This window comes from Zootoca vivipara, chromosome 13 (genome assembly GCF_965207765.1).
Source record: "Zootoca vivipara chromosome 13, rZooViv2.hap1.1, whole genome shotgun sequence".
Taxonomy (NCBI): Eukaryota; Metazoa; Chordata; class Lepidosauria; order Squamata; family Lacertidae; genus Zootoca; species Zootoca vivipara.
Window position 1 is genome coordinate 53,661,761 of NC_142596.1, and position 24,727 is coordinate 53,686,487.

Sequence of the window (24,727 nt, forward strand, 5' to 3'; positions counted from 1 at the left end):
ATATTCATCGTCCCAAGGCCTCTTCGAGGACCCCGCGTCCTCCTTGAGGGTGGTTTATTTCATGGAGCCCGGGGGGGACCCCGGGGGTGGTCTAGTCCGACCCCTGGCCGGGCCGGTGCCTGGGCCCAAGCCTCCCGTGCTTCCGGTCCGCTCTTTCCCCCGGCCGGGCGGGCGGGCAGGCAGGCAGGCAGCAGCGCCGCCTAGTGGTCCGCGCCGGGCCGAGTCCTCCCCTCGCGTTGCTAGGCGACCTCCCCCGCGGCCCGCATGCGCGCGCAGCCCCTGCGCTCCCTCCCTGCCTGCCTCGGCCTCCGGTGCCCCGGAGCGTCCTGTGGGGGCGCTGGCGAGCCTCGTCCGTCTCCGGCGGCGGCGGCGGAAGGGAGCGCGAGGGAGGCCGGAGAGGAGGCCCAGGCCGGGAGACGGAGGAGACGGAGGCCCACCCCAACCACCAGCACCAGGAGCAGCGGCGGCGGCGGCGGCGCAGCGGAAGCCCTCGGCCGGAGAGGCGGCGGCGGCGGCGGCGCGGATGATGGCGGCGGCGGAGGAGGAGTCTCGGGCCCGCCGGCCTTGCGCGGCGGCGGCTTCCTGTCCGGGGCCGCGGCCGTCGCTGGCCTCCTTGTCCCGGTGAGGGAGACAGGCGGAGGGAGACGGAGCAAGGCGGGCCTGCGCCTCCTGCCCTCGCCCGGCGCCGGGGTCGGGCGGCCGCCTTCACACGTGCCCGTCGCGTGTCGGGGTCAGGCGGCGGGTTCCGAAGGGGCGCGGAGGGAGGAGGGTCTCCCCCCAGGAAGTGCCCCGTCGGACCCCCCCCCCTCGGCGGGGCGGGCCGGGCCCCCACGAAGGGGTCGCTGAGAGCTCCCTCCGGAGGGACCCCCAGGGTCATCTAGTCCACCCCCTGCAAGGCAGGAGTCTGTTGCACCCCCACCCTGAGACTCAGAGGGGGGTGGCTTTTTCCAGGGCAGCTGGGAATGGGGGGGACAGGGCAGCCCCTCAGTCCTCCAGAAATGACTCTCCTGTCCTGGAGAGAGAGCTCTTCCTGCTGGTGGGTTCTTGCCCATTCACCTCTTAAGATCCCTCAGCGACACTTTGCACAAATAATCTTTTCGGGAGGTTTCTTTAAAGTCCCTGCTGCATCGTATTGCATCCCGGTGTGCTGTCAAAAAAAAAGCTACGACCGGTGTTGATTTCCCCCCTTTGGGCCTTTCCAGGATCAGGACCAGAAAGGGAAATTGGTCGTGTTATCTTTGCAGTGCGGGAATTGACAGGAAGTTCTTAGGGTTCAGGGGGGCCATCGCCCGTCTGAGGATGATGGGGAAAGGAGCGTGTGATACGTTCAGGCTCTTTGCGTGGCTCGTTCGGAGCCCTGGGCTCTTAATTTGGGGGAGAAGATGCTCATCTTTTTCCCGCTTTGCCCGACAAAGCCTTGCCTTATTTTCCTTCGAATGGGCTGCAGGGCCTTGGGAAGGGTGAGCCTGCGAGCGTTGCGCTGCTTTCTAACCGTCCTTCTCCAACCTTGCAGCCGGCCGTGTGTCTCCCCCCTGGGGCAGGGGCTGCTGGGCCGCTGAGGCGTGGGCCGCCGTTCTGCTGCTGCTGCTGCTGCTGCTGCACCCGCGGATGCCGTCAAGATGAGTGTGCAGGGCCAAGGTTTCCCTCTGGACCTTGGGGGGAGATTCACCGAGGATGCTCCGAGGCCCCCGGTGCCAGGAGAGGAAGGGGAACTCGTTTCCACGGACCTGCGGCTAAGCGGCCACGGCTTCTACTCCGGGAAGTGCGATGCCATCAAAAGCGAGACTTCCACGGCCACTCCGAGGCGCCCCGACCTGGACCTGGGCTACGAGCCGGAGGGGAGCGCTTCTCCCACCCCTCCCTACCTGAGGTGGGCAGAGTCTCTTCACTCTCTGCTGGACGACCAAGATGGGATCAACCTCTTCCGGACCTTCCTGAAGCAGGAGGATTGCGTGGACCTGCTGGACTTCTGGTTTGCTTGCAGTGGCTTCCGGAAGCTGGAGCCATGTGACTCCAACGAGGAGAAGAGGCTCAAGCTGGCCAAGGCCATTTACAAAAAGTACATTCTGGACAATAACGGGATTGTGTCGCGGCAGATCAAGCCAGCCACGAAGAGCTTTATAAAAGATTGCGTGATGAAGCAGCTGATTGACCCGGCCATGTTTGACCAGGCCCAGACAGAGATCCAGTCCATGATCGAGGAGAACACGTACCCCCTCTTCCTTAAGTCGGATATTTATTTGGAGTATACAAGGACGGGTGGGGAGAGTCCGAAGGTGTACAGTGACCAGAGCTCAGGGTCGGGGACAGGAAAGTGTCTCCCCGGCTATTTGCCTACCCTTAACGAGGACGAGGAATGGAAGTGCGACAAAGAGGTGGAGGAGGAGATGGCCGGCCGGGAGTCTGCTCCCTCCAGCCGACTCACCCAGAAGCTTCTCCTGGAGACGGCCACGCAGCGAGCCACGTCGTCCAGGAGATACAGTGAGGGGAGAGAGTTCAGGTGAGAGCTGCAGGTTGTCTTCGCGTGAGCCGCGCTTGCTTGCCCCGCCATGTGGTGCTGGTGGTTGCAGGGGGGACAGAAGCCTGCTTCCGCCAGGTAGCAGGGCAGGATGTGGAGGCGCCCCCTGGCAGCTGGGGAAGAGCTGGAAGGGGGTTACAGGCCCAGCTCCTTTCAGCGGCAGAGATTTGAGCGAAGCTCATCCCCAGCCCTGCCGCCTGGAGGGTGCAGGTGCTGGGGCCCGATCCTGGATCTGTGTGCAGAACAGGTGCTCTGCCGCTTGGCTGCGGCCCCTGCCTGAAGCTCCTGGCAGTTTTGCTGTCCTGCCTAACTGCTCTCGCAACAAATTTGGTGAAGTTATCGATAGATGCATTGCTGGAAATTTCTCCAGAATTGGCCTCTGGGTCTCACACTGTCTATTCCACCCCATCCCAACGACTTTGTCATAACCTACCGTAGAATAAGCTCTAAACTTGCTAGAAGAACATAGCACATAAACTAGTAAGATTAAAGAAGACCCACTCAATCCAGATATCCCATGATCAACTTCCAGGCTCGAATTACATTTTATTTTATGATTGTCTCTCTTTGCCCCCCCACCCAACCCCAACATAAACAGGTTCTAGAAACAGCCCGGGAGCTCCAAGGAGTGCTTTTGCGGGACCCCCTCCCTCTTGCTAGGATCTGGAGATAGGCTCTTCCACCCCCCTCCCCCTATTGCATTTACTGTCTTAGCAGTCTGGAGGGCAACAGCTGGATTTCATCGTCCACCAAGCAAATTCCCCCCCCCTTGTTGCAGATGCTGGGAGCTTTCTGTTTTGAGTACCGTTTTCATCTGAGTTTTGAAACAGGAATGTTGCATGCGAAACTGCAAGAGAAGGAGACCCTTCACTGATCTCTTGCTAGTTTAATCAGGAGGTTCAAACTTCCTTGTGGAGTTTGAACCTCCAAGTCAGGGGTAGGCAGTCTAAGGCCCGGGGGCCGGATGCGGCCCAATCGCCTTCTAAATCCGGCCCGCGGACGGTCTGGGAATCAGCGTGTTTTTACATGAGTGGAATGTGTACTTTTATTTAAAATGCATCTCTGGCTTATTTGTGGGGCATAAAAATTCGTTCTTTTTTTCCTCCAAAATATAGACCGGCCCACCACCTGGTCTGGGGGCAAAGTTTTGGAACTCCTAAGAGACCCTTTCAGGGAGGGAGGGAGAGAGAGAGAGAGAGAGAGAGAGAGGTTTATGACTTGTTCCTCTGTATCTCCATGGCATTCCTCCACCTGAACTCCAGGTGACCATTCCTGGCCTTGGAGGTCTTCCAGATACAAAAGGTCCCGGAACTTTCCCCTCCTAGATAAGAGATGGGAAACTTTGTAGGCCAGCAAGTAGCCAACTCTAGCTTAAGCAAGGCCACCATTTGACACTACAGAGGTCAGACCCAGAGACTTATGCTGTGACTCTCGTGGACAGGTGAGTTGCTGGAAGTCTGCACAGTTGCATTTAAAGGGTGGTGTTAACATCCAGGCGAGCTGCAGCAGTTCAGGCTGTGTTAGAAACTCCAATGTCTAAGCAAATCACCAACTGGCACCTCAAACCTCAGTTATGGTTGCCACAATGGAATGCTTAGCCCCCCCCCCCCCAAGTCGGGGATGATGATGATGATGAGAATGATGATGATTAACTATACAGCTTCATATTTTAAAGAAAAAAAAATCTAAAAATGGTTTACGACACACTAAAACAGGCATCCCCAAACCGCGGCCCTCCAGATGTTTTGGCCTACAACTCCCATGATCCCTAGCTAAGAGGACCAGTGGTCAGGGATGATGGGAATTGTAGCCCAAAACATCTGGAGGGCTGAAGTTTGGGGATGCCTGTACTAAAACATCAAATTAAACAATCCAGAATAAAACAAATTCAAGCTTCAATGAAAACATTTCAGATCCTTCTCTATGTGACATTTTGCTTTCCCCATATTTATTTAGCTACTTAATTTATATAGCTGCCCATAGCAGAAGGACTCTAGGACCCAAGGGGGACCCTGAGATATTTTTGTAGGGATCAAACTGAAAAGGGGGGGGGGTGAACCATGGACTCCTTGGAGAAAAAGGTGGGATATAAAGGCAGTAAATAAACTCTTCTGCTTCTCTGCTTAAGAAAGCGGGAGGGGCCAGCCAGATGGTGTTGCCAACTTGGCACCCAGAGATCTTCACATGGGCATAATTGGACCCATACCAGTCGCAAAACGCACTTGGCACCTGGGGAATTTCTAACACTGGCTGTCGGGGATGGGTGGTTGCAAGATGGTAGCTTTGAAGTAACTTTGGCTGAGTTTGGTAACCATTCACTGTTTCTCTAGACCAGGGGTTGGCAACCTAAGGCCCATGGGCCACAAGTGGTCCATGGGGGTCATTTAACTGGCCAATGGACCCCCGCCACCCGCTCGGTCGGTTCCCATGCACCACGCTAAACCGGCGCAGTGCAGACCAGGGACAGCTTTCTGCGATGCTGGCTGGCTTCCCATTGGCTGCAGGAAGCTTCTGCAGCCAATGGGAAGCTGTGTATGCCTCCTCTGCGCCGGAAGGAGCGTCAGAAATAGTGTTTGTGCGCACACACTCTGGCCCACCACGGTGTCTGCGGGACTGTGAACCGGCCCAGGCCACAAAAACTTTGCCGCCCCCTGCTCTAGACTGCAAGGCCTATAGAGGTTTCTTCTTCTTCTACAATGACAGAGTATGTGTGTTCCTTGTTTATGTCTTGTGAAGGTGTGCAAAGGGAGGGGGGATTATATGGGGAAAGGGACAAAGTGGGACACGCTCTGAGCATCCCTTCCTGGTCCACCTGCGATGCTGACACAGCATCTCGACACAGCCTGGTGCCATTTGAAAAGATGGATTCTCTGCCTCCCTTGCTGGTCCCTATGGCAGAGTCACCCCACTGGGAGCTTTTCCTGCTGGTCACCAGAATGAAATCTGTGGGGTGGTAGTCTGCTAAGTTTTACTCAGAGTAATCCCTTTGAAATGAATGAACACCATCTGTACAGGTCGATTAATTTCAGCCAGTCTGCACTTGAGTAAAACTTAATGGACTATCACCCAGGATTACCTCTGGCAACATGATTCCTGGATTCCTTGATTTAAGGTCGCCAGTGTGTTTGGAGATGGGAAGCAGTCCCTCCCGGGAACAGGGTTCTCTGGGTGAATTGTGACCGGGGGGTGGGGCGGGGCTGCCAGTACCACCTTCATGAAAAACGTTCCAGGTGGCTGTTGCTGAAAAGCCCCTTTTGCGCCCAGCCCATGAGGTGGTGAAGGCCTTCCTTCCTGAGTGTCTGCCATGATAGAGCTGGTCTCATAAATGACTCATGATCTGAAGGATGCTCCTAGGGGGAGGGAGGCAAGCGGGGAGGGGGGTAGAGAAGCTTTGGGACCTGCTGGGGCACCTGCTGATGCTGAGATGGGACACTTTTAGCAACATTTGCCTAGACATCCTTGCAAAGTTTTCCTTGCAAAGTACACCTGTGGTCCTTGTTTCTTGGGGGCTGCTTTCAGACTCCTAAGGAAACCCTATTTCAGGGCCGATGGGAAGAGAAACCTTCTCCTTCTGCTCCTGCTCCTCTTCCTCCCCAGTTTCCAGAGCTAGCAAGAGAGGGCAAGCAGAGCCACTCAGAGTGGCTGGGGAAACCCAGCCAGATGGGCGGGGTATAAATAATAAAATTATTATTATTATTATTATTATTATTAAGCAGAGCCCACAGCCATCTGGTTTTCTTACTTCACTGGTTTAAAAGTTGCTGCTGCCCTGCCTAAGGGATCAATGGGATCGTCTTCTTTGGGCCCCGATACTGGCAGTGGAAGTGGCAAGCTTCAAGGCTGTTTTATTCCCAATTCCCCCCCAAATGTCAGTCTCATTGGGTGTTTGTTTTGTGTTGAAGTTGATGCACCTGGATCAGTTCAGAGTTCAACTTCAGATTGCCCCTTGGTGTGTTTCCAAGGGAGAAGAACTCATTCATCTTCAGGAAAGTGTTTTTCATGGCACATAATGTGAAAAAGCACGTTCTCCTCCTAGCACAATTCCATGGGGAACATGTGACCCAGGAAGGGTCTCAGCGGTTTTGCGTGCGCACTTGGGGGGCTGTTTTTCTCTCCCTTGGAGTCACCCAAATGAGCCCCCCTAGCTATACATTTGCACAGTCCCTCAAAGGCAGGTAGAGACTTTTTGACTGGATCAAAACACAATTTGCTACACATCCTCTGCGTTATAGTATCCATTAAAAAATATTGACTGCCTCTTGGAACAAGAAGTCCCATTTCTACATAAATACCGTATCTTGCCGATTTTGCGGTTTTATTTTTAACCATTTCCACCATGATGTCCTGCCTGCCTTTCCACAGTCGTGGAACGCAAGGCAGCATCTGTGTTCTTTCCAGGAGGCTCCTCTCCCCAGACCTGCCCGCCTTCAGCAGGGTACCTGTGCCAGGTGCCTCCAGACCATGCTAGGGGTTGCCGTAAAGCTTGTGGGTGCAATAGACACCTGTGGCACTTCCTACCAATAAAGGGAGCTCCAAGCATGCGGGCTTGTGCTGGGGCGATTTATTTCTGCCGAAGGGTTCTGCCTGCATCCCCTTTTGACAGCTAATTGGATTGGTGAGTGTGATCCGAACACACGTCCCGCCTTGCAGGCATCACCTGTTGCTGCTGCTCCTCAATTGTGCACCAAATGTTGGGGGTAAAAATAGACTGCAGAATGGAAGGGTTAGGAATGGAAGCAACTCTGTAAAAAACGCTTTTCGTGGAACCTTTTGCCCCTCTTGCACCGCATCCGAAGTAGCACAGGTGTTAAAAAACCCCCACAAAAAACCAGAAGCTTTGCAGATGGGATTTGGCTGAAATGGAAAATGTGGCTCCGAATCTGGCGGCCTGGGAGGGGGCGGGGGAGGCTCTTGTTGTTTAAATTGTTGAGATTCCTTCTGAGCTCTGCCAAGAGAGACATTTCAGCCGCCAGAGCTGAAAGCTCCCAACTTGCTCACCCTGAAGGCCGGCCTGTGCCCTGAGGTGAAGCCAGGCTGGTATGCTTCTGGACGCAGGCTGGGCCCCTGAGCCCACCTCATCCCTGGCCTGCCCTGTGGATGGGCACCCTCAGACTCCTCGCTGCTTGGGGACCGGGGCCTCTTTCCGTTGGGTCGGGGCCTGTCTCCTTCCTTTGCTCTTCCGCCCAGGGGGGCATGGCCACGGCCTGACCCCTCCACTCCCCCTTGGGTCTGTCCACCTCTCAGGCTCTTGCTCAGATCCTGCGTCACACAGCCAGAACTGCCTGCCAGAGGAGGCCTCTGCTGCCTCCTCTCCATGCCTTGCTTCCTTCCAGCCCCCTGCCACCTCCGGCCAGCCCTCCTGCCCCTCACCCCCAGGCTTTGACTCTCTCCCCACCTGAGGCTCCTTCTTCCAGCATCTCAGCAGCTTCGCTTGCTCCATCTTTCCCTTCCATCACCAGTGCTGAGCCTTTCTACCAATCCCTCAGCTCAGGCCTCCTGCTGGCATGTTCTGGTGGAGTCCCCCCCCCCTGCCCATCCTGCTGCCCCTCTTGCTTTGGCCCCTGAGGGCTGCTCTTGGCCCAGCTGGGTGTCCTGAGCCATGTGAAGGTGGCTTTTGCCCATGCTGGGACCTGGGTCCTGCTCCTTGGAGGTGAAGGAGCCGTGCTGGCCCCAGAGGCTGCCTGCGCCCTGCGGGAACAATGGCTGGAGTTCCCGAAACAGGAGGCTTGTTTTCTGCCTCGACTTCCCTAGCCGAAGCTGCTCTTGTAAACATGGCAGAAAGGGATCTGGAGCAGTTTGCCCCCGTCTGCCTGTGTGCGGATGGTGGCGTTTCTTTCTTTCATTCCTTCCTTCTGCTCATAGTAATGCATTCCAGATGAAAAGTTCCCTGGAATTTCTGTTAATAAAGGGAAATGTTCATGGCTGCCTGCCCTGAGCTGGGCCTGCTGGATGCGGAGAAAGCTTGGGCCTTTCTGGGAAGGGTCACCTGGAGAAGCTCAGGGGCTGCTTCTTGCACAGCCAGCAAGGGAGGGACGCCGGCGGTGCCTTTGGGGAGAGCTCCGCTGTCTCGGGTCGGAGGAAGCCTTGTGCTGGCACTTCCGAGGGCCCTAAACGTGGAGCAGCCTGATCTCCTGAGCCAGATCCACACCCCGGGGGGGGGGAGTATGAGGGTGGGTGAAGGATGCAGCTGCTGCTTCTTCCAGAAGCCCTTTCAGTTTGCCCCACACTTGATCATATTATTGTTGTTGTTATGTATTAGATTTCTATTCAGCCCTTTCTCACAAGATCTCAGGGGGGGGTGAGTCACAGGGGAAAATGCAAGGTAAAAACACAAGTAAATAGTTAAAGCAAAACAAAGAAAACACCCTAACCCCCCAGCATATTTAAAAGTGTGCACAGTGGAACCTCGGTTTATGAACACCTCGGTTTACGAATTTTCGGTTTACGAATGCCGTGGACCCATCTGGAACGGATTAATTCACTTTCCATTACTTTCAATGGGAAAGTTCGCTTCAGTTTATGAACGCTTCAGTTTATGAACAGACTTCCGGAACCAATTACACCCATGCTTTGGGTTAAGTACGCTTCAGGTTGAGTACTCCGCGGACCCATCTGGAACGGAGTAATCCACTTTCGATTACTTTCAATGGGAAAGTTCGCTTCAGTTTATGAACGCTTCAGTTTATGAACAGATTTCCGGAACCAATTGTGTTCATAAACCGAGGTACCACTGTAGAATATTAATCAGCTTTATGTGGTGTTTTAAACTGTGCTGTCCCTGTTCATGGCCGGCTGGGTCTCCCTTTGGGCATTCCACGTCCACAGGGAAGCATTTTTAAACTCCAGCCTCAAGTGGAAAACCCAGGTCTCCTTCCCACTTTCATTTACAGCAGGGATGCGGGTGGCGCTGTGGTCTAAACCACTGAGCCTCTTGGGCTTGCCGATCGGAAGGTCGGCGATTCAAATCCCCGCAACAGGGTGCGCTCCCGATGCTCTGTCCTAGCTCCTGCCAACCTAGCAGTTCGAAAGCACGCCAGCGCAAGTAGATAAATAGGGAGCGCTGTGGCGAGAAGGTAAACGGCATTTCCATGCGCTCTGGCTTCCGTCACAGTGTTCCATAGGGCCAGAAGCGGTTTAGTCATGCTAGCCACATGACCCGGAAAGCTGTCTGTGGACAAATGCTGGCTCCCTTGGCCTGAAAGCGAGATGAGCGCCGCAACCCCATAGTTGCTTTTCATTGGACTTAACCATCCAAGGGCCCTTTACCTTTATCTTTCCCCATTTATAGCACCTGTAAGAGCCCAGCCCTGGGGGTGGGCAATACGGGATCCTTGCTCCTTTGCTCTCTTTGGGAGACTTCTGCCCAAGACTCTCTCCAGAGGCGCATGTGAAGCAGCCTTGGGTCCTCTCTGGTTGGCCGCTGTCTTCTTTCCAAGGATTTCCCCTAGCACTTTCCTCCCCAGCTGCCAGGGTATGAATTGGGGCCTCCTGCCGGCTAGCCTGAGCTCTGCCCCTGAGCCCAGCTCCTTGGCTGCCTTCTTGGGGTTTGGGGAAGTTTTGGCTTCCCGTGACTTACCCCTTGAGCCAGTGCAATGTGGTGGTGCCTTGTGGGGCTGGTGTTTTCCCTCTGCTGGCCGCTCAGTGCCATCTAGTTTGGGAAATGGTGGAGGTCTGTGCTGGGGTCGGGGCTTTTGTACGTGTGATCAGAGGCCTTTGGCACTTCCGAGTTGTGGGGCTGCTTCTCTGCAGGAGCTTCCAATCTGCTTCTGCCCCCTTTGCAGACCCCATTGGTGGGATCAGGAAGGTGCCAAAGGCAAAACATTCCATTATCATTTATTTTTCATTACAAACTTTATGGGGACTTTTCAAAACAGTTACCAAGCAGGAAGTGTTGCTTTCCAGGACGAAATACACGTACAGGTGTTAAGTCTTGTATACAGTTGTATGGGCAACAAAACCAACTTGGAAAAACTTTGACATTAGAGATTAAGCTGCCATCCTCAGGGTACACGTCAGTCTAAAGCAGGGGTCAGCAAACTTTTTCAGCAGGGGGCTGGTCCACTGTCCCTCAGACCTTGTGGGGGGCTGGACTATATTTTGAAAAAAATAAAATAAAAATGATGCAAGAGTACCACGAGCCCCAGTGGCTGCTTACCTGTGTCTTGGGCTGGCGGCGGCGGGACAGTGAGCGGCGCACAAAAGGGCTCCGGAGAGGGGCTGCTTAAACTGGCGGCCACTTGAGTGCTGCTGCTGCTGCTGGCACCAACAAAGCCCAGCCCCCTTCCTCCTCTAGGCAGGGCGGGGAGAAGCCAAGAGGGGGGGGGAAGGTGCCGCCACATGAAGGAGAGGAACGTGCGTGCTGGCGATCCACGTGGCGATTCCCGGACCGTCCGAGGCTGGATCCAGAAGGCCATTGGGCCTGATCCAGGCCATGGGCCTTAGTTTGCCTACCCCTGGTCTAAAGCCTTAAGATGATTTCTCCATAGTGGCTGCTGTGACTGAGATGGGAGGGAGATGTCTGTGCTGTTGGTCATCAAAGATATAAATTGAGACTGGGCAGAATCAAGCCCACTTTTCTTTGTTGTTCCTCTTATCGCCCTCTGGTGGTGAGTTAAGTGTCCTATAAGTGCCGTCTTCCACTCGCGCTGGCTCCATGTTTCTGTAGTGGCTCAGATATATAAGCTAATTGCCGAATGGCACCTTCAACCTTGGTTATTATGGTTGCCACAACTGAATGTCAGAGGAGCCATTTCCCCCCAGTGGGGACTATTCTTCATCGCCATGATCACCATCGTTCATGTCTCTACCGCTTTATATTTTAAAGAAAAAAGTTCTCGGTGATTTGTAACGCATTAAAACCTCAAATAAAACCATCCAGAATAAATCAAATTCAGGCTTCCCGGAAAATATTTCTGATCCTTCTCTAAGGGACATATTGCTTTCCCACTATTTATTGACCTACTTAATGTTTAGAGCAGCCCCATAGCAGAAGTACTTTAGGAAGGCAGTGGGGTGTAGTGGTTAGAGGGTTGGCGGAGGACCTAAGAGATCAGGGTTCAAATCCCAACTCACTGGGTGACCGTGGAGTCAGCCACAGGCTCTTAGCCTACTTCACACGGTCATTGTAGGGATCAACATGAACCATGGACTCCTTGGAGAAAAAGGTGGGAGACAAATGGAACAAATAAGCTCTTCTGCTGACCTGCTTAAGAAAGCTGGAGGGGCCAGCCAGGTGGGCACGTCTGTCACCAATCTGGCGCCCAGAGATCTCCGTGTGGTCGTGAAACGCCCTTGGTGCCTGGGGAATTTCGAATGCTGGATGGGAGGGGTCCTCAAGGGACTGGAGTCTGGAGGCTGACCGGGACCCCTTGTCTCTTTTTGCTCCTTTGCAGGCATGGGCCTTGGAGAGAGCCAGTCAACCCTTACTACGTCAACACGGGCTATGCCTTGGCACCCGCCACCAGCGCCAACGACAGCGAGCAGCACAGCATGTCCAGTGACGCCGACACCATGTCGCTGACAGACAGCAGCGTGTGAGTACCTGGGACTGGGCTGCCAGGACCAGGGGGCGGAGCAGGGAGCAGAGGGGGCGTCGTCTGTGCAGGAGTCCTCTCCAGGCGCTGCTGGACTCCAAATCCCAGCAGCCCCAGCTGCCAGCTTGGCCCCATGGGAGCCAGGGAGGAGGAGGAGGAGGAAGGGGAGAGTCAAAGGCCAGCAACACCTGGAGGGCGCAGGGAGCCAAGGGGAGCCTGCTTCTCACTGCCTTGATTCAATTTGGTTTACTGTCTTTCTACACTCCCTTCCGTTCCAACGAATCCCAAAGTGGCTTACAAACAAACAGCAACAGCAGAAGAGAGCATCACAAGAACAGCCTAAAATATAATAGGATTACATATGATATATGTAATAATTAACAAATAGCCAGTAAAGCAATTGCACTTAACAAGCCAGCAGCTAAAAAATAAGCCCAGCATCACAGTTACAGCAAAAGTCATGTTATATGATTAACAAGTCATCAGTAAAGCAGTTATAATCTGTAAAGCAATATTAGCAAAATGGCAGCTTGCCTTGCCCTTCCCATCGCTGCAGGCAAGCAGGCCTGGCTCCCATCAAGTGGCTGAGGGGAGTCTTGTCCTCAGAGCCTGCCTCCCATCGCCTGCTCCGGCTGTTTCTACAGACCCCCTGGGCTTTCCCAGATGCAGGACTAATAGCTCCATCCCCCCCCCCCCCCTGCCCGCCTGCTAGGAGAAGCTTCACGTTGCACCGTGGGCGAGGGCTCTCCTTGCCAGGCCTCATTTGGAGTGGTGGCCAGGTGTGACTTTCCCTGTCCCCGGAGGACTCGTGTGTTTGGAAAGCATGCACCTGCGTGCGGTCAGAGCCATTTGCGTTCCGCTGAGGGCAGAGACACGGTCGCCACCCTTGCAGCATCACAAGGGTCTCTGCAAGGCTTGACCTTCCCTTTCTGCAGGAATTCCTTTTTGAAACTCCGGATTTCTTTCACCTGAATAAATCCACGCAAGCCGTAACGAGAGCCGCCAGCAGCAGTCTCTAATGAAGAACAAATGTTGGGTTTACAAGGGTTTTTTCCTGTGCTGAAGGTCAGGAAACTGCTGCTGGAGCTGCAGTGGGGGATGAAGCCCCTTCCCCATTGCAGAGATGCTGGTCGAAAGGGGATTATGGTGCTCCCTTCAGAATGATCCCCACAGGCTGCCTATTTCTAAAAAGAACACCTAATAAATACTGAATCTTTGCCGCAATTACAGCTCCACGCCTAAGGCCCCCTGCCATGCCTGCCACAGAGGACACATTGGCCAGCCTCTTCTTATAAATAAGGGGGGTGGGGTGGTCTTGAGCCATCTACAAGTTGCCCTGGGCAGGTTGGCACCTGCAATGGCAGTGAGAGATGGGGAGAAGTCTGAGCAGCTGAGCGCGGAGGCCGCTGTGGGAATGCAATGCTGGCAGGACTTGGCCTCGGGGGGTGGGGACAAGATCCCGCCTTGTGAGATGCCTTGCAATGTGGCCCTCACACCCTTCCATGTGGACCCTGCTCCCCTGCTTCAGGGTGTGGGCCTGGCATCCAGGGAGGGCTTCTGGAATCAGCCTCTGCGGGGAAAGGCAGCCCCACCCAGTGTCAGGTGCAGGCAGGGCTTTTTCCCTACTTGCCATGAAGCTGTTACGGTATGTGCCACACTTTTTGAGTACCCCCTGAAAACCCCCCACTCAGGTCAGCAATGACACAATAAATCCCCCAAGGCCAGTGAAGTTACCTCTTTCTTCAAAGAAACAAACCACTACCCAGGCCTAGTGGTCTCAGGAACTCTTTCCCCACTGAAGCAGTTGCAAGGAGTTCCTTTCGCTCTCTAAGGAAGCCTAAGTTGCCTTCTTGCCTCTCGTTGCTCCGCATATTCTGGGAGACCAGCAGGGAGGGCAGCTGCTCACAGGAGGAGGGGAGTCTCCCTGTCTTCTTCCACAGCCTGCCTACACTCTGCCTCAGAGTCCGCCCTGCTCTCTTCCTGCTCACTAAACCCCGTTGCCTCTTCTGCTTCCGACACCTGCCAGCCTGCTCCCTCTTCTCCCTCTCCCGGTCACCCAGCCTCCAGTCCTCTGGCCCTGAGGCTCCTTCCCCTGGGGGTTCCCCTGGCCTGTGCTGAGAGGGCGGCGGCCTGCTGGCTGCACTGGGTCCCCTGCTCCCCTTTCACCCTGCGCAAACTGTCGCTGTTTCCTCTTGCCAGAGACGGGATCCCGCCGTACCGACTCCGGAAGCAGCATCGCCGAGAGATGCAGGAAAGTGCCAAAGCAAATGGACGTGTGCCACTACCTCACATTCCCGTGAGTCACGCCAAGCCTCCCCCCGACTTCCAGAGGGCAGAGGGAGAGCATCCGCTCTGCTTACAGGATGAGGACCAGCCCCAGGGAAAGGCCTTTCAGAGTGGGAGGGCTGGTGGGGCAAGCGAGGGTGGGCTCTGGCCTTGTGCGCTGCGTGGCCTGGGGTGTGGCCGGCCCCTTTGCCAACCGGGGCTGTGTGTCGTTCCCACAGCGTACTTACCGAATGCCAAAGGATATCCACGTTGAACCACAGAAATTTGCTGCCGAGCTGATCAACCGCCTGGAGGAAGTCCTCAGGGACCGGGAGGCGGCGGCCAAGCTGGAGGAGCGCCTGAAGCGTGTCCGAGCGGTCAGTAGGGGCAGGCGGAGGGGGCAGCTGCGGCCTGGGTGGGGATCCCTGCCCCAGCCCCGCCTGGATGTTTCCTAAGCAGTCTCAGACGGTGTCTGTGCACCTCTGTTCTGCTCTTCTCGTTACTCTGCACGCTCTCAGAGACCGGGGGGAGCAGGGCTTGTCACAAACGGAGAGGAAGACCCCCCACCCCACCCCGCTTCAGCCTCCGAGTCTGAACTGCTCCCTGACACTGGCTCTACCTGCTCCCTAAACCCTGTTGCCCCTTCAGCATCCTCCACCTCCACCTCCCAATCTTCTCCCTCTAACGTCTCCCCGGAGTCCCACCACCACCACCCTGGCTCCTCTGGGGGTTCCCCAGCTGGTGTCTCCCCCCTCTCCTCTTTCTCCAGCCAGCCCCTGACATCTTGCCCCCCCTCCAGCCCCCTCACTTATTCTTCCCTGCCGGAGTTCCCTAAGATCTGTCTCCCCCCACCCTCCCTTGACCCGCCTTTTGTTTCCCAGCAGGAGGAGGAAGGCGAGGAAGGCGACGTCTCCTTGGGGGCCCCCGTGGCAGGCCACAAGCTCCCTCTGCCGCAGGCCTTGCCCCACTTTGCCCCCCGCTTTGCCGAGCTGCAGCTCCGGGACGCCCACGAGGAGAACCCCGAGAGCATCCTGGACGAGCACGTGCAGAGGGTCATGAAGACGCCGGGCTGCCAGTCGCCAGGCCCCGGGCGCCACTCGCCCAAGCCCCGCTCTCCTGAGGGCGGCCTGGCCGGCAAGCTGCACAACTTCCTGGGCACGGTGCCCCTCGGGCACGGCAAGCACGGGGCCAAGGCGGCCCTCAAGGCGGACGCGGCCGGCCTCCACCACCACAAGCACGTCTACCACCACCACCTAGTCCACCACCATGGGGCGCTCAAGCCCAAGGAGCCGCCCGAGGCAGAGGCCGGCCAGGGCGCCCCAGGACCCTTTGCCTGGAACGTGGACGCACACAGCTACGCTGCCAAGTCGCGGGCCTACGGGGAGAGCCTGGGCCCTCCAGAGGCTTATGGGTGAGTGGCGGCGGAGGGGGCCTATTGGGACGGGCGTTGGCCCCTGTGAGCCACAGCTGGGCAGGGGCAGCCAGGCAGAAATGCTCAAGGGGTTGGGGGACTCCACGGAGCTCCCTTCCTGGCGAGGAGGATTTCTGGTGCAAGCCAGTGGCAGGTGTAGCGCTGGCCCTGGAAGAGGTCCAGTGTCTGCGGGGCAGCAAGGGTGTCCCAGCACAGAGAGAGAGCTCCTTCTGCTGGCAAGCGCAGGGTTGGGGTCCCAACCCCCTGGGCCTCTGCTGCCCACCCCACTCTTGGGAGCAACTCATGGCTGAGGCCGCTGCTGCCGCCTCCTTCCTCGCAGTGGGAAAGCCGGCCTGCTCTCCAAGAGGAGCGTCAAGAAAGCCGACTTGGGGAAGAGCGACGGCAGCGGCTACGATGCTGCAGGCTCCTCGGAGGACGTGGAGAAGAACCAGAAGATCATGCAGTGGATCATCGAAGGCGAGAAGGAGATCAGCAGGCACAAGAAGACAGGCCATGGGTGAGAGGGGCAGGGGGAGCGGGCGGTCACGGGTGCGAAAGCTCCGCTGCCAGAGAGCAAGGCTGCCTGGCTGCAGGGGGGAGCCCAAGGGGGCTTGCCTCCTTCAGCATCAGCATGGTCCCAATCCTCTCATTGCTCCTAGTTGGGAGCAACTCGCGGGGGGCATCCCTCATGCCACAAGCCAGAGCACCCCCTCCCCTCGCAGGCCTCTCTTTCTTTAGGGGCCGTGGCTCAGCAACAGAGCCCCTTCCTGGCTGGCAGAAGGTCCCTGGCTCCATCTTTGCTGGTGTCTCCAGGTGGGGCTAGCAGAGGCTGCCTGAATCCCAGAGAGCTGCTGCTGCCAGTCAGTGTGGGCAATACTGAGCTAGATGGACCAAGAGTCTGGCTCTGTATGAGGCAACTCTTATGCTCCTCCCTTGGAGATCAGCTGGTGCTGCTTCTGTTCTTGGGGCTCCCCTTTAGCCCTGTGGTTGCCAACTTTGTTTTGGCCAAGCCCCACCTAAGCATCTCTCAAATCCTGACCCCCCCCTGTGACATATTATTATTATTATTATTATTATTATTATTATTATTATTCAAAAAGTGAACGATTCATGTGGCGGAAGCCTAAAGGGCCATTCACTGTTAACAACTCATTCTCAAATTGCCCCGCTTAAAAATCAAATTGCTCCCTTGTGGGGCGTGTGCCCCCCGTCAGGAACCACGACCTTAGCCCCTCGCAGCTTCTCTCTTTGCATGTTTGGCTGCCCCAACTTCCCCCCTCCAGGCCTTCCGAAGAAGATGCCCCCTCCCACTTTCCCATGGAGCTCCTCCCCCTCCATTCAGAGGGTGCAGTTACCCAGGGAAGGGGCAGGAGGCAGAGGGCCTCTTATCTGCTGCTCTGCACTGATCTGTCGGGAAGGGGGTTCTTGCGGGGGGGGGGCATACGAGAGGGAAAGAACCGGCCAGACCTTTGACAGGTTTTTCTTCCAATTCCACAAGGAGGGGGAAATTGGTTTCCAGTGGCACTCTGTGTGATTCTAAAATTCCCCCCCCCGCCTCTTTCAGTCCCTTCTACAGCAGTTGTACTATCCCAAAACCTCTTCTCCTTTCTCTCTCTCTCCCCCCCCCCCCCAGCTCTTCCGGGGTCAAGAAGCAGCTGCCCCATGAGTTGCCCCGGCCGGTCTCTGTGGAGCGCCCCATGGCCGTCCACCCGTGGGTCAGCGCCCAGCTGCGCAACGTCGTCCAGCCTTCGCACCCCTTCATCCAGGACCCCACCATGCCCCCCAACCCGGCCCCCAACCCGCTGACACAGCTGGAGGAAGCCCGGCGGCGCCTGGAGGAAGAGGAGAAGAGGACGGGGAAGCCGCCAGCCAAGCAGCGGTACGGCCAAGGGGGGCGCTCTTTGGGGGGGAGGGGGGTGGCCTTGTCCTGGCCGCGGGATGGACCAAGAATGGGTGGGTGACTGTCTCCCCCCAAAGCCCCTGGGCCTGCACCTGGTCCACTGTCTTTTAGAGCGAGGAGAGGGCTGCTGGGAAACAGAGAGAGATTTCCCAGTGAAACGAGTCACTTAGCCGGCACCTCGTCAAGGTTTACTTTATTTAGACGTTACTTTGAGAAATTTTTGTCTTTTCTATATCCAAGTTTCTTTGGGGAAATTTAAACCTATTATGTTTCTTTGAGTAATCGTTAGTTGAGTTTTAGTATCGTTCACTTTATCAATATCTCGTGTCAGGGATTTATCACGGCATAGTTTTGTTGTTGTTGTTTTGCGCGGGTTTGGCTCCCAGGCAGGCAGGCAGGCAGGCAGGCAAAAAAGCCCCGAGCAGCTGCAGATGGGGGCCAAAAGACACTCCCCACCCTCAAGGGCTTGTAGCCAACGGGGGGGGGGGGGAGCATGTGCCTTGCAGGGGTTCTGCTGCCCTCCAGGGGCTGGTCTGGCCACTCCACTCACGGGTGAAACTGCAACCCGGCGCTTGCTGCTGACTGGTGGGTTCTGTGCACAGTCCTCCCCTTTGCACTTTTACCTGCAAAGCAGAGCAGCACTTGGGGGTGGGGGTGGAGAAGGGGTCCCAGCAGCCCTGAGGGGCCTGGGAAGAGAAAGTGCCCCCTTCTCCTCTGGGGCCTTGGGGTAGTGGCTGGCGGGGGTTTCTCAGCTGCAACGGAGAGAGCAGCTCCCTTTGCCCTCACTGCGAGAAGCGAGGTTACAGGGAACCAGGCAGAGGGCCTTCTCGGTAGTGGTGCCCGCCCTGTGGAACACCCTCCTGTCAAATGTCAAGGAAATAAACAACTATCTGACTTTTAGAAGACACATGAAGGCAGCCCTGTTTAGGGAAGTTTTTAATGTTGGATTCTATTTTTAATAATTTGTTGGGAGCCGCCCAGGGTGGCTGGGGAAACCTAGCCAGATGGGCAGGGTATAAATAATAAATTATTATTATTATTATTATTATTATTATTATTATTATTATTGCTCCATGTTGCTCGCTGCTTCTTTGACTTGAGGAACGGACAGAGCTGCTTGGGTTCTCTGCTGCAGTTGGGGGTCTGTGGCGTGAGACTCACTGGCTCTGTGAGAACCCCCCAGCAAAGACACTGGCGAATGTGAGGGGGCTGAGGGGGTGTGGGCTGTGTGCATTTTGGGCACAGGTGACTAGCTCTCAGCCCCCTTGCTCATGGGGGGAAGCCACCTCTGCTGCTGGCGCCCCCTTCATACGAACAAAGGAGATCCTGCTGGATCCAGCCAGTGGCCCATCTAGTCCAACATCCCAAAGCCCCAAAGGGAATCTGGACGCAGGGCCTGCCTGAGCCCAGGGAGACTCTCAGCTGCTGTCGATCAGAAGCATCGCTGCCTCCTCTGACTGCGCCGTCAGAGCGTAGCTGGGGGACTACTGGCCATTGAGAGCCCTCTTCTCCTCCACAAAAGTTGTCTGATCCCCTTTGAAACCCATTCATCCTCCTGCCCAAAGCAGCCACGAGGTCGGCTCCTGTTGTGTTTCTGGGCCCCGAGCAGAGCTGTGCTTTGGGTCTCTTGCCAGGCGAGGCGTCTCTCCCGGACTCCCTCCTTTCCCACGTGGCTTCTCAGCAGCCGGCAGAGCTTCCCTCCTGTTCTCCCCGGGAGAGGGCCAGAGAGAAGAGGCCCCAGTTCCCCAGCCTTTGGGGCCTGCACCCCACGGGGCTCCCCGGCCTGCGGCAGGAAGGCTTGTCTAATGTCTGAGATTGTTCCCCAGGTATGCCCAAGAGGTGATCCAGCGAGGTCGCTCCTCTGTCAGGCCGGCTTGCATGCCGCTGCTGAGTGTGGTGCCTGCCGTCTCCGACCTGGATCTCTCCGAGTCTGAGTATGTGCCCCAGCTCTTCGTGTCTTCTCCCTCCCACCTACCCGCCCTGTAGTGCCTCTAGAACCCTCCCCACCCCCCACCCTGGGGGGCTTCACTCTGCCGCCTTGCCAGGACCGGCCTCAGCCATGGGGCAGCTGGACCAGGGAGCCCAAATGCCCCTCTGGAGCCCCCTTGCCCCCAACGTGCCCGTTTGCTCGCTGCTGGGAAGCCTCTGATCTGGGAGGCAGCAGCCACTAGGCAGGTGGCGAGCCTAGTTTTTTTCTGGCCTCAGCCTCCCACCTGCCCCTGGTGCCCAGTGCAGCTCAGGTGCTAGCGGCAGGTAGTTTGGGGCAGCTTTGAAATGGGAGTAGACAAGTTGGAGGAGGAGGACGAGGAGGAGGAGGAGGGTCCGTGGCTTCTAGTGCTGATGCCAAGTGGTGCCAGTGGAAGGCCACCTGCTTCTCATTGGGGGGGGGCAACAGCAGGAGAGGGCTTCATAGAATCATAGAATCCCAGAATCATAGAGTTGGAAGAGACCACGAGGGCCATCCAGTCCAACCCCCTGCCAAGCAGGAAACGCCATCAAAGCATTCCTGACAGATGGCTGTCAAGCCTCTGCTTAAAGACCTCCAAAGAAGGAGACTCCACCACACTCCTTGGTAGCAAGTTCCACTGCCGAACAGCTCTTACTGTCAGGAAGTTCTTCCTAATGTTGAGGTGGAATCTTCTTTCTTGAAGCTTCTGGCCTCCAGCTGCTGCATTTGGCCACAGGGAGAGGGTGCTGGGCCAGGGGGGCCTTTGTGGCAGCAGAGCTTCTCCGATGTTCTTCCCAACCTGTTGCCAGGAGGCCTGTCAGGCTGGTTCTGTGGCTTGCCTTTTGGAGAATAGTGGGGTAGGGGAGCTGAAAAGAATGCCAAGATTTTTCGCATCTGTCAACCAATGTGCTCCTACATGGGTAGTACATGAGTCTCAAAAGCCCAGGACACACATTTCCACAGATCTCTAGAGGTTCTGGTGGCTCACTTACCAGAAGGAATGTATTTAGTGTTAACTCTGGAAGTGCAGACTCGATTCTGACTAAATTAAGCCTCCTGGTGTATACAGTCATACCTTGGATCCCAAACGCCCTGGAACTCGGACGTTTTGGCTCCCAAATGCCGCAAACCCGGAAGTGACTGTTCTGGTTTGCGAACTTTCTTTTGGAACCCGAACATCCGACAGGGCTTCCACGGCTTCTGCTTGGCTGCAGGAGCTTCCTCTAGTGGTTATGGTGGCTCACTTACAGAAGTAATGTAGTCAAAACAAAACAAAAAAAAGTCCTTCCAGCAGCACCTTAGAGACCAACTAAGTTTGTCATTGGTCTCTCAAACCAATCAGAAGAAGTGTGCACGCATGTCAATGACAAACTTAGTTGGTCTCTAAGGTGCTGCTGGAAGGACTTTTTTTGTTTTGTTTTGACTACAATACATTACTTCTGTAAGTGAGCCACCATAACCACTAGAGCAGGCATGTCAAACCTGCGGCCCTCCAGATGTTTTGGCCTACAACTCCCATGATCCCTAGCTAGCAGGACCAGTGGTTGGGGAAGATGGGAATTGTAGTCCAAAACATCTGGAGGGCCGCAGGTTTGACATGCCTGCACTAGAGGGCCATGAACATTTGTGTTCTGGTCTTTTTAGTCTCCTTTACCCATGCACTGATACCAAAGGGGCGCTCGGTTGCCAGATGTGAATTTTATTCCAGCTCTCCTGCCGCACTAGAAGCTTTTGTGTCTGGTGCGGCCAATGGCCCCTCATTGCTTGCGCTGGAGCAGTGGGCTGGGACGGCTTCTTGCTTGGAGCCCCTCCTGCCCCCTTTCCTTGAGAGGGGAGCTGAATTGTGCAGGAGCTGAGCTGTGGGCTGGTCCAGGGCTCTTGGTGAAGCTCCTTGAAGGAGGCTCCTTGGCAAGCGAGGGCTTTTGCCTTAGCAGGGACATCTTGGGGCCGAGTCGTTCCCCGAGAAAGAGGTGGCATTCTTTTGTCTGAACAAACCCTCCAGTCTTTGGGGCAGCCTCCCCCCCCACTCTTTTGGGAATGTATTTTGCTCAGCTCCCTGCCTAGTAAGCGTCGCTACATTGGGGGCATCTGTCTCCCCCTTCCCTAGATAGCAATGCCGGTATGGCTGCAGGACCTGCAGGACCCCCCCTGGCCTGGTCACCCCCTTCTCTGGGCTGTGCCTTGTTCTTCTCTCTGTGTTCCTGCCCTTTGGTTACAGGAAGTTCTAGTCACCTGCCGCCCTTCTCCTTTGCGCTTCTGGGACTGTAGAGGAAGCTGTTCTCCCCCCAGAGCTTCCTGGGTTCTGATAGGGGGTGCCTGTGCCGTTCTTGCCCCTGGTTCGCAAGGGAGCCGGTTCCCTCCCTCCTCCAAGGAAGCTCAGCAGGTGATGTATCCGCTTCCCGCGGTGTAAAGGGCTTGCACTGTGTTTGCCTTGCAGGGCGAAGGTGCAGAAGAGGCCGGGGGGCAGCTCCGCTCAGCCCTGCGAGAACATTGTGGTGGCCTACTACTTCTGCGGAGAGCCCATCCCCTACCGCACCCTGGTCAAAGGCCGCGTCGTCACCCTGGGCCACTTCAAGGAGCTGCTCACCAAGAAAGGGAACTACAGGTGAGCAGGGAGGGATGCCTCAGGTCCCTGGCCAATGAGCCTCGCCTCTTTGGCTCCAGCCTCTGCCCCTAGGGATGATAAGCCCCACAGACGTGTGGGCCCAACTCTGATGGTTGGCACAGAACCAGGAAAGAGGCAGGGGGGGGGCGCCTGGGAGACGGATCACTGTACAAATCTCACCTCCACAAAACCAAGCCAAGAGGTCTTTGGAGAAGGAAACTCAAGTCAAAACCCGATTTTGTTTGCTCCAGAGTTGAGGAAGCCTGTGCCAAGGGAAACCCCAAACACACTATATGGCACGTCACTTGAACATGTTCAGAGTTGCACGCTTTCTTCTGAACCGACAATTTCCATTTTTTTGCAGAACCTCTCCTTTAGTTTCTGGGCAGAGAGCAGATTGGGCCCATTTTAGAGGTGGGGGTGGCGGGATTTGGGGGCAGCTGAGCTGTGAGGGGAGCCCTCTGTCAGCGCAGCCATGCACCACATGACCCTTCTTCGAATTCCGATGAGGACTAGAGACTTGCTTTAAAGCAGGGGGAGCTGTGGGGATCCTCCTGGTGTCGCCAGACTTCAGCTCCCAACAGCATGGCCAGCAGTCAGAAATTAAGGGATGGGAGCTGCAGTCCAAAATCCCCTGGAGTGACACAGATTTCTCCACCCCGGTTTAAAAAGTGCGCTGGGTTGCCGGTCATTCTGCATCAGGATCCGCAGAGGGTTTGGCCCATCAGTCTGCCGGAAGCCCTGCAAAAGTTTGCACATTTCCTCTGTCCTAAAACACTGTTGGTGGTTTCCAGTGAATCTGTAGAGTTGGAAGAGAGCCTGAGGTTCTTCTGGTCCAAGAATCTTTTGCCCAACGTGGGTGTCGGAGGACAGGGCCCAGCTGCGGGCAGGGTGGGATTCTGGCCCGGCGTCCTCCTTGCTGCCCCCTTTGCCTTCTGCTTTGGGTTAGTGCTGGAAAGCCCCCCCTGAGCCTCCGAGGGGCCGCAGGCTCTGGACCCCCCCACAGCTCTCTGTCCCTGTCTTGCAGGTATTACTTCAAGAAAGTAAGCGACGAGTTTGACTGCGGCGTGGTGTTCGAAGAGGTGCGGGAGGATGAGGCCGTCCTGCCCATTTTTGAGGAGAAGATCATTGGGAAGGTGGAGAAGATTGACTAGCCCAGAGGAGGCCGAGCGAGACAGAAGCAGCCAGAGATGGGCGGAAGCGCCGGGCGGGGGGCAGGGGGGGCACCGGCAGCCCTGGCATCTTTCCACACCCGCTGCCTCCCCCTGCCTGCCTCTGGGGCGGCCACCAGCCCCCTCAGCACAACGTCAATGTTTTGCGCATTAGGGGGCTGTTCACCGAAGCCGCCCGTTTTGATATCATTAGGAACGGTGCGGCCCAGCCATCCCCCCCTCCCAAAAAAAAGTGCACACGCTCCTCTGGGACGGGGAGGGCGGCAGCAGCCCCACAGGTGGGGAAGCTCCAAAGGGTGCTTGTTCACCCGTGGAACAAGCTGCCTCTTGATACTTTGCACCTTGCTGCTCTGCGGCTGGCAACTGGCCCCTCCATCTCAGCCCGTGGCCTTTCGTTTCCACGCCTTGCTGCCCACCTTGCCAGGTCGGAGGGGGGGGAGTCTTGAGGAGAGGGCAGATTTCATCGTCTAGAGCCTCTTCCTTGTGCCCCATAGATCTGGGTGCATTCAGTGCCCCCACCCTGGATGGTGGCTGCCCCTGCTCTGCCTCCCTTCACCTCCCCACTCCTCCCCAGGTGCCTGCTCCTCCCCCTGCTGCTCTCCAGGTACCCCTGGGCTGTGGGGGGCTGCCTGCCCTCGCCAGAGCCCTGCACCTTCTTGCGTACGTCACCGAGTGCCTTCAAACGCCTGTTCTGTTAGCCACCCGCTGCCCCGGACGGCCTCCTCCCCGGGTCCCGCTTGCCCTCTGCGCCAGGGGGGACCCCGAAGGCCTCGGACCCGTTGCGGGTTTTTCTTTTCCCTTTTTTCCTGAAGGGTTCCATTGTAAATATGTACATTTTCTAAAGACGGCATCAGCCACCAGCGGTTGGGACAGCGGCTGGCATCTTCCGAATGTTTTTTCACATGTTGACTTGTACAATTTATCTTTTAAAAGGTACTTGGATAATAATGGAATAAAAGCCCATGTTCAGATGGCAGCTCTGCGTGTTTGTGAGTTGTGTGTGTCGCCGTCCTCTTCCTGAGGGTGCCTGTGCTTGCGTTGGGGGAGAGGGGGCGAGGCCTGCTCCAACATGGACTATTTGGGGCACCGATCACCTCAACCTGCACTGAGACCCCTCAGGAACTGAGCTCACTCAGATGTGGCCAATACGCAGCCCTGGTAGACACCGGACATGCTCTGGGACCCTTTTTCCATGTGGGGAACAGCAGCAGAAGCAGCGTTGCTCTTGCAATCTGCGCAGATGCAGCAACAGACCCCAATGGTCTGTGCTTGCAGCCTTTCCCTTCTCCCCGAGGAAGAGCCCTGTGTGACTTCTAAACTTGCTTCTCCTCTAGCGCTGCCGCCTTCTAACTAAGCTGCAGATATTTGCAGCTTT

At 56.3% G+C, this 24,727-nt stretch overlaps 1 protein-coding gene across 4 annotated transcripts; it reads left to right on the forward strand.

Annotated features, from left to right (window-relative positions):
• Positions 1 to 476: 476 nt before the first annotated feature.
• On the forward strand, positions 477 to 24,328 carry AXIN1 (axin 1). 4 transcript variants are annotated; one of them, XM_060282654.2, is made up of 11 exons: positions 477 to 621; positions 1,514 to 2,500; positions 11,911 to 12,051; positions 14,251 to 14,347; positions 14,556 to 14,693; positions 15,198 to 15,727; positions 16,068 to 16,244; positions 17,361 to 17,606; positions 19,454 to 19,561; positions 22,013 to 22,180; positions 23,208 to 24,328. In XM_060282654.2, exons 2-11 carry the CDS (start codon positions 1,620 to 1,622, stop codon positions 23,332 to 23,334), a joined length of 2,613 nt encoding a protein of 870 aa, XP_060138637.2. In that variant the 5' UTR covers positions 477 to 621; positions 1,514 to 1,619; the 3' UTR covers positions 23,335 to 24,328. The 4 variants fall into 4 exon arrangements, with proteins under 4 accessions (XP_060138637.2, XP_060138639.2, XP_060138640.2 ...); XM_060282656.2 differs by having other exon boundaries at positions 15,201 to 15,727; XM_060282657.2 differs by lacking the exon at positions 19,454 to 19,561.
• Positions 24,329 to 24,727: the final 399 nt, after the last annotated feature.